Source organism: Notamacropus eugenii, chromosome 3 (genome assembly GCF_028372415.1).
Source record: "Notamacropus eugenii isolate mMacEug1 chromosome 3, mMacEug1.pri_v2, whole genome shotgun sequence".
In the NCBI taxonomy this organism is placed as follows: Eukaryota; Metazoa; Chordata; class Mammalia; order Diprotodontia; family Macropodidae; genus Notamacropus; species Notamacropus eugenii.
This window is the reverse complement of record NC_092874.1, coordinates 98,333,779-98,346,565: the sequence shown is the minus strand read 5'-3', so window position 1 is coordinate 98,346,565 and position 12,787 is coordinate 98,333,779. Positions and strand designations below refer to the sequence as shown.

At 36.6% G+C, this 12,787-nt stretch overlaps 1 protein-coding gene across 3 annotated transcripts in view; it reads left to right on the top strand.

Annotated features, from left to right (window-relative positions):
- The window catches only part of CUL1 (cullin 1), a 114,967-nt gene extending 102,885 nt beyond the window's left edge, over positions 1–12,082 (top strand). For all 3 annotated transcript variants that reach the window (XM_072652419.1, XM_072652417.1, XM_072652418.1), the window contains exons 14-22: positions 1,116–1,233; positions 2,177–2,253; positions 4,766–4,897; positions 5,832–5,924; positions 8,019–8,066; positions 8,146–8,228; positions 9,792–9,897; positions 10,604–10,717; positions 11,547–12,082. In XM_072652419.1, coding sequence (XP_072508520.1) covers positions 1,116–1,233; positions 2,177–2,253; positions 4,766–4,897; positions 5,832–5,924; positions 8,019–8,066; positions 8,146–8,228; positions 9,792–9,897; positions 10,604–10,717; positions 11,547–11,627 — 852 coding nt within the window. In that variant the 3' untranslated portion in view covers positions 11,628–12,082. The remainder of the gene's footprint in view (positions 1–1,115; positions 1,234–2,176; positions 2,254–4,765; positions 4,898–5,831; positions 5,925–8,018; positions 8,067–8,145; positions 8,229–9,791; positions 9,898–10,603; positions 10,718–11,546) is intronic.
- Positions 12,083–12,787: the final 705 nt, after the last annotated feature.

Genomic DNA, 12,787 nt, shown 5'->3' with positions numbered 1-12,787 from the left:
CAAGTGACCCCAGATGTTCTGATGCTCTTCTCCTAAAACCCCTTTACCCTCATGTGAAGTCGCTTTTCAGCCAGTCTTGCTTTCTCTTTAAACTTAGTGCTGACACAGACCATCCTCTGTCCTGTCGTTGCTTCCCATCTTCTTTCTTGGAATAGGACAGATGAGGGCAGGGTATTCCCTATTACCATTCCTCCTTTCCCTCAGCTGTGTTCCCCACTGCTACTTTCTTGTCTAGTAGGCAGCATCTTAAAAGTCCTATCTCATAGATTTATTTCCTTTCTACCCTCCCTTCCTAGGCCCTGTCCAGTTCTTCACCCCAAAAGACCAATGCAGCTTTTATAATGTAATGCCTGAGATAGTTCTGAAACACAGATGAATCTTTTTTATTTTTGTTTGCCCAAAGACTCACCATTAGCATCTATGTATGACATTGCCATATAGGGTCATGAAGAAGAAGGGTTGGCTAAGCGTGAGGCTTAGAGAAGTAGCCTTTTGTGCTCATCTGTTTCCGTGCAAATTATTAGCAGTAAAAGCCCTTAGAATACTTCAGAAGGGCTGTGTCCTTGTTTCAGGGGCCATTGATTAATGGAGAGTCTGTTCCATTCCACACTGGAGCAGAGTTAAGAAACGCTGGTTGAAAGCTGCACATGATGTCAGTGGAAAGTGAAGTAAATGCTCTGTTTTCTGGGACTCTTGGAAAGACAGCAGGGATGGGTGAGGGTGACAGAGGCTAACACCAAAAGTGTTGACACTAATAGAATGTCCCTGCCCCTTGTTACCTTTAAGTCTCCAAAGAAGTTGTTGAAGCTGGGGATTTTCCCCTTTGTATTACCCTGAAAGTAAGGAGAAGAATAAAGCCTTACTCTCAGCATGGGAGAGATCCATTCCTGCCTTCTGAAGTTGGAACGCGGAATGCACTTTGTTACACATATATTGTTGTGGTTATATTCTTTAAAGTTTTCAATTCATGAATGTTGTTCATTGAAGATTACATATAATTTTTATTTATACAGTAATTTCCTGCAGCCTGCAGTTGAATGTCGGTATGCACTTTCTGCTATAGCATTAAGGAAACTGATCTTTTTATACTGAAATTGCTTTGCAATGTATTTCAGCAAGCTTGTGGTTTTGAATATACATCCAAGCTTCAGCGGATGTTTCAAGACATTGGTGTGAGCAAAGACTTGAATGAACAGTTCAAAAAGCACCTCACGAATTCAGAACCCCTGGACTGTAAGTATTTCTTTTAAAGACCTTGTCCTCTTGGAGAATTCAGCTCTTTTTATTTTGACTGATGGAAGAACTATAGAAATATTGAATGTGGATATTTAAAGTAAAGCTCAAGTACTAACATAACTTTGTAGAAGAGCTTCTGAAGTAAAAGATGTTTAAGAAGAATGGCTGCCCAGTTGTCTAAGGCTGGTCACTTTGCTGCCATCCGAGCCTTGGAAGCTGACAGCCTTGGTACTAAAACTGAAATTCAGTCAAGTCTTGTCACTTGTCAGAGGTCAGACAGCTAAATAAATAATGCACAGATAGACCTACGGCGCCTTGGGCAGTTGTGTTCCACTTCTCACACAATACTCATTCTTTTTTGTCATCCTTTTAGTTATATGGACAGTCCTCTGAGAAATTAGAGTTAGCTTTTTGTTTTTAGTGACAAACAAACAGACTAGGTGATGTACTTGTCACTAAAATGAAATAACTGTTACTTCGTTCATAATCATGAATGTTACAAGGAAAGTGATTGATTTTTTTTCCTTCTCATTCTTTGGAACTAAGATTCTCATTCATGTCCTCAATAATAATGATGTGAGTAATTCATATTATTATAGTAGATACACAGCATTAATAGTTCTAAAAATGAAAAGAATATTCAAGTTTTTGCTGTTTGGAAGGGGAAATGAAGCCTCTCTGGAGTAAAAGTTGGATTTTTGGTTTTATCTGCCACTTTTCTTTTTAAAGTAAGTAAAAAATAGGGTGAGAATTTCACCATATTAGTTTTCTAATTTTGCCCCAAAATGCAGTGTTTTGGTGTTTTTTATGCTTTGGGGAAAAGAATAAGGTTCATCTAAATATAAAGTAATAGTTTCTAATACCCAATGAAGTATTTTCTTGACCTTTGCTTTTTTTATTTTTTTTTTAATTTTTTTTCATTTTTTTCTTTTTTATTTAGTGGATTTCAGTATTCAGGTTCTGAGTTCTGGATCATGGCCTTTTCAGCAGTCTTGTACATTTGCTCTGCCTTCTGAGGTAATGATTGATGTTGAAGATAATGAAAACTAACTTAAAATATTGATATATACCTGAAAATCTTATACCCAAAAATATTCCACTGGTTGACCATGTTGAATCTTCTCAAACAAATCTCAGAAACCTTTCAAAATGAATATTTCAGTAACCAAGTCATAGCATGGGCTTTTAATAGGGAAGGAGCAATACTTAACTGTAGAGCTTGTGTATTTGGGCATGGAGGGATCACTTTGACAAATTATCTTCATAGCAGATACTTTCTTATATGGCAGTACTTTGGTAGATTGGTTATCATTTTTCATTGTGGGTAGTGAAGTGAAGCATATCACAACCCACTGCTTTCTGCTTCTTCTCTTATGTATCTCTAATCTGTGTTTCCACAGAAATCCTCCAAAGAACATGTCCCAAATGGGCTGAAAGATTTAAAAAGCCTTTCTCATGTTCTTTTAATACTTCAATTTTATATTAGAAAGGTTGCTTACCTTTTGTTGATCATTCACACTGCATGGTTAGCTCACCAACTTGTCTAGTTACTCTTGTCCCTTATGCCACCTCTCAAACATAATAGCGTTCTGAAAACTGCTTATTTCTGCCACACTAATACCTTCTTATTACCTACAGGAATGTAATTTAAAATTACAAGTTTTCAAAATTCTGATGTTCATAATTCACATTCAAATAAGATCACCAATTGGTATTAAAGAGGTAGGATTTTACCGGAATATTCAGTTTCATGTCACTGGGAGCACTGTCTAGGCTCACAGACATAATCCAGCTCAGTCTCTTTCTACTGGTCAGTTCTAAACCCAATTCATTATCTATCAGAAGTAAACATATTGATGGACTGTCTAGCTTACATTTTTCATCCAGTTTATTTTTCCTGAGTAGAAATTAAAATGAGTCTTTCCCATTGCTTGGCTGGAGAGGCAGAGCTCACCACCTTTAGTACACGAGGATGTTTGAATGGGAAGGCACATCTGAGGTCATCTTCCATGTCACTGGCCTATTTAACACCCATTGATGTCTTTTCTCAAAAAACTTTTCAGTAAATTTATCTTGTAATTAGATCTGCCTTTATGGCTTGAGACTGCAGAGCTGAATAGGATGACTACACTAGACAAGATTACTTTTGGACAATATTCTTAACAACCCCACATTTCAGTGACAACAATGTTGTCAAATGTATGGCAAGGAGAGGTGATTTGGTCATGTAGTCAGCATGAGTGATAACCAGCGGACACCCCACCTGCTCTTTGAGAGAGAGAGAGGAAGGCACCCTGAGGATTGGGTTGGCACTTTTGTAGGGCTTAGTCACCTAGGAGGGAAAGGCATTCAAGACAAATGGATTCTTCCCAGTCTTTGTTGAGTGAACTCTTCTCCTGGTCAGGAGTCTATTCTGTACTTTTGTCTTTGGTCCAGAAGTACAAGTTCCATCCTTAGACATTCAACAAGAATTTATTAAGTGGTAAAGACAAATACCACTTACTTCTACCAAATTAGGCAGAAATTAAATATTTATAAATAGTATCTACAAGATAGAGAGTTGAATACAAAGGAATATGAGGGGTGAGAGCACAAATGAGTAGGAGGATGAAGACTGGTTATAGGAGGGAGTGTATGTGCAGTGCTAAGAGGAGAGCTAGGGTTTCTAAGTGGCAGAGGTAAAAATAGAGACCAATACGGGAAGGAAGGCAGCCAGATGCTGCAAAAGGCACAGGGGGACAGAAGGGGAAGTGGTGTATGTATGAAGGAGCATCTGGGATAGCAGTTTGGCCAGAATGTGAAAGTGTCCAAGAGGAGAATAATAATGTTGTCAAATCACCAAGAAGGGAGAGGGTTACCTGGTCGGACCTATGTCTTGGGAATATCTCTGTATGTGAAGGCACATGTGATGGATAGGGCCAGGGGCGAGAATAGTACACCCATAATTTACCTTTATGCTTTTATGTTTTAGCAAGATTGATTTTAGTGTTCCCTAATTTTATCCTACACTTTCCCTTCTGTCTTTGTTCACAATATCCCTCATGATTTTTCTGCCTGTTTCAATCATTCCCACATCCTTCAAAGCCCAAATGATTTGTCACCTTTTCTGTGAAGCCTTCCTAGATCACTAGCAGGTCAGATTGAGCTCTCAGATCTGAGTCTGTTGTTGAGATCTCTGTGTGTATAGTCTTATTTGTATTGTGATTAATGTACATATCTCATCACCCTAAATGCCTAATATTGTGACTTACATATAATAGCAACAAGTGAACTGCTTAATAAATGAATTGATTTCTCCTTACTGGTCATAACCATGGTAATTTTATCCCTTTTTCTTAAAAAGGAAGTTACTGTCTAATTTCCTGTGCTTTGTATTTTAAAAATGATTGCCTTATGAACCCCCAAAAAAACCACCTCCACATACGAATCACCAAGGTGCTTATACTTCATATTCCTATTGTTTCCATATTTACAAATGCTTTTACTAAAATCTGATGACAAATACTTAACGTTGCTTTCTTTTTTACAGTTGGAACGCAGTTATCAGCGTTTTACAGCTTTTTATGCTAGTCGCCATAGTGGCAGAAAATTGACTTGGTTGTATCAGCTGTCTAAAGGGGAATTGGTAACCAACTGTTTCAAAAACAGATACACCTTGCAGGTAACAATCAGTGTGCCTTGGGAAAAATGTTTGTAACTCAGACTAAAGATAAAAATAGTAAATGTGGCCATTAGAGTATCAGCTGTTTCTGCCCTTAGGAATAGCTTCTGTTATGTTCTTTAGCATGGACTGAAATCATCGGTAATGCCACACCGCTGGACATTGCTTTTTCCCAAAAGAAGACATAGAAGTGTCATTCTGTCCACTAACTGCCAAAGATTCTAATGACCATTTCTTAGAACTCGTCTTTTTTTTCTATAATCAATAATACAAATGCTTATGTAACTATCTAATCATAGCCAAGGACTGATAACATGATTAATCATTTGTTTTTCCCTTTCCTCTTCTTGAGTGTGAGATCAGCTTATAGTTTCTCTCATGTTATAAGTGATAGGAGAATGTGTAAAAGGAAAGTCCTTTGCTTTTTTGGTTCTTTTCTATAACAACTTTTAATATAAGTTTCATAGGAGTACATGATTATTTTTAAAGGAATAAGATGAGCATTTGGTATGACAGGCGACTGAAGAATATCAGCATTTTACATTGTTCCAGTCCTTAATGAGAAAGGATATTTGTTTAAAAAAGCAAGTAGAAAAATAAAGGTGATCATGAAATGCATGTCTGTATTATATACATCTCTTAGGAAAATAGATTGTTTAGGATAATATTCATAATTAGTCCTTAAAAAGTCTGTAGAGGAGACTTATCTGTCACCAAAATTACATTGTGAGGTTTTTTATGGCATTTGACTTTGTCTTTTAAATAAGTTTACTTCTGTTCTTACAATTGTGTTATAAAATATTTTCCTGACCTAAACTAACCATTTGGATAACTTCAATTCTGACTCAGCAATTAGATCTTTGAACTTGTATTTTATATTTTTGACAAGAATTTAAATTTCTTCTTTTTCTGTTATTTTGGTGATACCTCCAAGGCATCTACATTCCAGATGGCAATCCTATTGCAATACAACACAGAAGATGCCTACACTGTACAGCAGTTAACAGACAGCACTCAAATAAAAATGGTATTGTCCTCATTTCCCAGTACCTTTACATCATATCCATTCTAAGCTTTTTACTGGTTTCTTTATTGTAGATAATACGGAAAAGGTAAAAGTTAGGGGTAGTAGTGTATGCCTGTAAGCCCTGCTACTGTAGAAAGTCAAGGCTAGTGGATTACTTGATTTTGGGAGTTCTGAGCTTCAGTGAGCATAAAACCTCTTTGGATCCTAGTACCAATACAGTGGGCCTCCAGGAGCCAGAGGGTCACCAGGCTGTACAGGAAGGACAAACCGGCCGAAGTCTCAAAAGCAGAGCAGGTTAAAGCTTTCTGTCCTTGGGATCAAGCCTGGCAGGTGGCCATTGTATAAGATGATAGAAAGAGTATGGTTCTCTCCGATAACTTCTGGGTTTTAATTAATGCTCCTGCAAAGTTCACTTTCCCACCCCTCCCATAAGACTTTTTCGAAATCACAGTGTCTGATTTTTTGTTTCTTTTATTTAATAAATTCCTTTCTATCTTTATGCCTTATTTTATACCTGTCTTTCTATTTAGGAAAATGGGTAAATTCTTTTTTTAAAAGATTGTTTTAAATTTTGCCAAAATAGAAAACACAGTCTTGTAGTATTACTCTCCTCCAGAACTGAATGATTTTTTTTGGAGCATTTAAACTAGAAACCCCCCCTTCCTTAGCCTAAACAGGTATTATTCTTACCCCTTCATGTATCTGCATTTTTAATTTTCTTTATTATTCACATGTGTAAAATTCATTTAGTTTATTAATGCTGTATATGTGTTTAAATAATTTAAATACTTTTTATTACTTACATGGTCAGTCAGCATTTTTTAGGCACTTACCATGTGACACTAAGGCACTAGGCAGTCACTCCCCCCCAAGGAGCTTACCCACTATTGAGAATGGAAATAATGAAAGAAAAAAGCTGTGTACAGAGTAGCTGCGAGGTGATCTCTGAGGAGGCCTTTTGTAGAAGGTGACATTTAAGCTGAGTCTTGAAGGAAACCAGGGAAAGTCAGAGAAGAAGGAAATGAAGGGTTGCAGGTACAGGGGCCAGCCAACACAGAAACAGAGAAGAGATGAAGTATCATACATGAGGACCAGCGAGTCCTGTGGTGCAGCTGGATAACAGGGTGGTGGGCAGAGGAAGACTGAGGGCTAGAAGGAGCCTGAACTGGCCAACAAGACTGGCTGTTTGGTCATAGAGGTCATAGGGAAGCCCCTGCAGCGAGGAAGGAGGGAGAGGGAACGACTCCACATTTGTCAGTAATAAGGTGAGGTCTTCAGCAGAGAGGGTATCCCATGTTAGCTGTCATTGGAAAGTTTTTCAGTTTCTTAGTACTCCTGGCAAATTTCTTAACACCGTAAGTTAAAGACAGATTACCATTCTGCATCTGTGGAGGGAATGTCCTACTAACCTTGGCTTTTGGAAACTTCTGAAGACCGTCCCATTTGGAGAGATTCATCACCATGATCACATGAGGAGTCAATGATCTGTATTAGTGGAATTAGTCTGTTAAAAGTCTGAGTCCTTAGATGCTGTTTATTTTGCAGCATATGGGCATGTGAAGTTGTTGATCTCTGTAGGCTGTATTCGCAATCACTAGGTTATGTTTTCTACTGAAATGAATGTTAGTATTCATTGTGCCCAAAACCTCTTTTTAGATGTTATAATCAGGTGGTTTTCCACCTACAGAAAGCATTTTATCTTCACCCCTGTTTATTTTCATCTAAATAAGAAGGAGGTGAAGGGTTAGTGACCATGATTGCCCACACTGGATATAAGTTGTAGGATGTCCATATGTTGACAGTAAATGCTTTTGTTCATAAAGCTGTGGCCAAGGTTATCTGTAGCTAATTTTCAAAAATAACAACTTTCACCAAATTTCATGGAGCCACGTAAGGTTCTGGCCCTAATTATTCAGTGTCCCAATCTTGGGGTTAGAGTGTCAAATTTTTCTTAGATATTTGTATTATAATTATTTTGGTGTCTGGCAGTAGTCTGGTAGTAATAAAATTTTACATATTAATATTTTACATACACTTTGCTCTTTCAAAGAAAAATGTACTTGGATTAACTCTTTTTTTTCATTGTAATCATAGGATATTTTGGCACAGGTTCTACAGATTTTATTGAAGTCAAAGTTATTGGTATGTCCTTAATTTTCTTTTTAACATTGTTAGAGGAAATCGTTTTATTAAATGCATAGTAATTGTTGTTTTCTTATAGGTTTTGGAAGATGAAAATGCAAATGTTGATGAGGTGGAATTGAAGCCAGATACCTTAATAAAATTATTCCTTGGTTATAAAAAGTAAGGAAAATCTAATATAAGTAGACAAAAGAATGATTAGTGGTAACTTGTTTTTTTCTAAAGTTTCTAATCTACACTTTGAAACCTTGTCATTAAAAATTATGAATTATTTTTAGGCATTTTTCTGCTATAAAAAGAATGCCCACAAGACATGATTGTTCTAGACTAGAAGTGCGATATTTTAGAGAATTCTACTCTTCCCCTGCCACCACTACCCCCCTCCCGAGGATGAAAGAAATGTTTATTTCTGGAATTATGGAATATTGGAAATTTTGCTTTTTTATTTTGTCTTACATAACTTAAAATCCTACATGTAATCCCAGCTCAGTAAATTGTAGTATTCTGGTTGTTCAAAGAATTAGGATAAGATTGTCATCAGCTCTTCAAATGTAATGTTATCTTAGGCTACCCAGTCTGACCTTGGCAAGTCACATCTGTGCCTCTCCTTCGTCGATTGTAATAGGAGACGACCTCTTCAACTCTAAAACGTGGTCCTTTTAGTATTCCTTCTTTTCATGAAAACCACCCAGGAGCATGCCAATTATGTTTACATGTGATTGGTATAAGAAATAAATTGAGATGCTGTCATTTTTTCATTGGTAATTGCTAATTGGTGAACAAAGACAAATCGTGGAAGTGTCATATTAAACTTGGGTAGAAAGAGCAAGAGAATTACTAGCATATGTGGTGAAGAATGTAGAGTGTATATAAGTAGGCCAGTTGATACCCTCTAGTGAATTTATAGAAAATTTAGCAAATTATGCTAACCTGATGCAGAGAAAGTGCTCTTTAATACTTTTGAATGGTTTTCACATAACTCATTGATATATTGATACCCCTATAACAAGGAATATCTACAGCAGATGAATTGAAATAATGACCTAAAAAAAATCCTTTCCAACTTTAGGATTTTATGTTTCTCTATAATTTTTGAATTTGCATTTTGTCAGCTGTTCACATAGTAGGCAAGTGAGGCCCCCACAGATGGCTTATTCTGAAATTTTGAAACTAGTTAGTGCCAAGTATCTTATTTTATTCCAGAAGATAGGATAGTTTAGAGCTAGCTCATAATGCTTAATAGTCAATACTCAGTTAATTTTTCCAGAGACACAGACCATTCTGATAGAATGTGGAATATGTAAGAATGACATTTAATGATTTGTTTCTGTTAGTTCTTCCTTCAGTTACAATAATAGTCTCATATTTCAGATTGGTTTACATAACACTTTAAGTTAACAAGAATTGTTCTTTGTGTTAACTTCATTTCAAATCAATTCACCATTTTTATTTGGTTGCTGAATGCTAGCCACCTATCTGTGATTATCCATATAAATGAAACTCAGGTTATAAAAATCACCAATTGACAAATGAAAATAGGAGACTCAAAAAGTGATTTGAACTCTCCATCTTCTGCCTCCACCAGTCACTGTTTCTGCCAGAGTGCTTCTTGGAAGCCTAGAACATCTGTACTTAAATATGGCAAAGTGAAAATCATCTATTGTCATTTGGGGTTTTGGTATTTTAAAATGAGACCAATACCATTCTGTTTAATTTTCTTGATAGTAAGAAATTAAGGGTTAACATCAATGTGCCAATGAAGACAGAGCAGAAACAAGAGCAAGAAACTACACACAAAAACATAGAGGAAGACCGGAAGCTACTGATTCAGGTGACTTACCATGGTGTAGTCGTTTAAATGAGAGTCTTTGCAAGTGGGTCGCTCTATACTAAGATAGCTGTTAGAATCGTCACTAGATTGAAGTAGAGGTGCTTCTGCTGTGAGGGTGTCCATTATGTCAGCAAGCACAGTCTTACAGAGACATTCAGTACTTTAATCCTCTTCATTATTTTGGGTGCTTCCTTTCACTTGTGACTTTCAATATGGGAAGACAATTATTATTTATTTGGAAACAATTTTAACATATATATACATACATATATATATGTGTGTGTGTATTTGGGTGCTTCCTTTCACTTGTGACTGTTTCAGTATGGGAAGAGGATTATTATTTATTTGGGAACAATTTTAACCAATATACATATATATATAATCACAATTTTTAAAAAGAGATTGGCGTCCAAGAATCATAAGTGGTTTTTTATTTGAATTAGATGTATATTTGAATCATGTGGACTAAAAATAATTGATTTAAATATCAGAAACATAAGGCCTTTTTTTACATTATAATGTTCACTTGAGTTGTGATAGATTTTCCAGAGCTAGATCATGATACCTTCTGTGGTCATTGGTGCCTGTGATAATTGTGAAAGCTATTGTAAAACTTTGGTGATATTCCAGCCTTTGCTGCTTCTTTCTTTCTTTTAAACAAATTAACTGGTATTATAAATATCTTTTTTCCTACTTATTTGTTTAGGCTGCTATTGTGCGGATTATGAAAATGAGAAAGGTTCTAAAACACCAGCAGTTGCTTGGAGAAGTATTAACTCAGTTGTCCTCAAGATTCAAACCTCGGGTGCCAGTAATTAAGGTAGAACAACTTCGTTGTTTAACTTAATCATTAAAGTAAAAGTAATTGGTGAGAATTGATGGGTTGGAGAAAAGGTAAAGTTGACTACAATTGTAATTCTAAAACTTCTGTAACAAAGGCAATGATTCCCAAGTAGTTATTAGTTTCTCTAGGAATAGAGAAGACTATCAGGATAGTTTCTCATCAAAGAACCACTTGTTGCTTTGTATTTTTCATTTCATTAAGCTATTTCTGAACCTTTGCCACCATATCTCCCTCTGAGGGTATCATAATAGTATTTGCCATAAGTCACTTACCTGAGTGAAAGGCCAGTTTTGCCTTCTCTTTAAGGTCAGCCATGCTCATATCCAAGAATGTAATTTGATAGCAATTCAGATCTTGAAACCCAGAAATGACCTTTCCCAAAAGAAGCTGGCTTCTTGAAGGGAAAAGATTCCTTTGACTCAAATCCTGGTTGTTCACAGCCACATAAGAAGGGAACTGTCCCTCGATCAGGTAGTGAAGGAATAGTTTGAAGAAAAGGCAACAGAGAGGAACCCCAGAGATGAGAAGAGAGTAGACTCTTAGGCAGAGCTGAGAATGGAAAAGAACAGGGGGTCACATGTGGGGAAGGTATTCTCCATGTAATATATGAAGTCAGGCCATGACCTAAGTAGATTTGAAACCTGTGATCATTGAGCTAGAAACTTAATTGAACTGCAGAATTAACTTAAACATAGTGAGTTTGGTTCTCTTGGCAGCAGTAGCATACTTGGCTTTTATTCTTTGGTATTGAATAAATACATGGATTTTTTTCTCCCTCCTTCCTTATTAAAAAATAAACATACAGAAATGCATTGACATTCTCATTGAGAAAGAATACTTGGAGCGTGTTGATGGTGAAAAGGACACCTACAGTTACTTGGCTTAACCTTTTTAGCAGTTGTCAGACTGTGCGACACTCAGCAAATAGTCACATAATGGAAAAAATGGAAACAACTGAACTTCCTTGCAGCCAGGCCGCTGCCATGCGGACCTCCCTTGTCAAACCTGAGACCAAGACCCCCATCCACTAGGCGGCTCAGACTTACATTGGAACTGCTCAGGATCGATACATTTCAAGGATGTAAATATGGACAACAATGCCATCTAACCTAATTTAAGAACAGAGAGGATTCAAACCTTCGATGCTGAGGGTTGCATGCTACTGCATTTAAATCAATACATTGGCTATACGATTAACAGCTGTCTTCATAGGCAGCCTTTATAATGTTGGCAGCACTTTGAGATCGAGTCTGAATGGACCCATGTGTAATCTGCTATGAACAACCATTTGTATAGTGTGTTTCATTTTTTAATGTGTGAAAATAAAAACAAATTAAAAGATTTCTGTACAAGTCGCATTTGGTTTGTTGTTTTAAGTTTCACTACTTTCTATATGTAAATAAAAGGTATAATGATTATGCAAAATTTAACAATCTTATTATTCTCTTTCCTTCTAGTGCCCTTCTGCTGTCTGAAAAAGGTTACATCCTGTGGACTGAAAATTTAATGTTTTGATCCAGGCCACAATAATGGTTGCTTTATTAAGGTTTCTTTCTAAGATATTTCCATTCTTTCTCCCTTACCCCATCCAATCCCAATGCTGTCTTTATAAATGGGTATAGAGATCAGTTTCTCCTGACTAAATTTCATTTGTTCCCAAATAAGTTTGACCAACATCAAAGTAATGTCTCTCAAGTCCTCATTACATTTGTATTGATTTAGCTATATTGTGAGTCTAGCATATGCCCAAGGAAGGACTGGTTCCCGTCTAGCACCCCCTATTCCCCATTCCCATCCTGAATCTGCTCACATTATCCTTCCCTTTTGCAGCCTAAAGAAGGGGTGGAGGAAGAATTTTAATCCATTTGCTATTCTATAGGCTCAGCTTTGAATGTGGAATTCTAAGTTTTCTGTGTTCTTGTCTTTGAGCTTTGGTTTCTTCATCTGTTAAAAAGGAGATGATGCCTACCCTTTGTCACAAAGCTGTTGAATCAAATGGTAATGTAAAGTGTAAGGCTGTGTAAGTTATCTTTATGGTGGCATTTA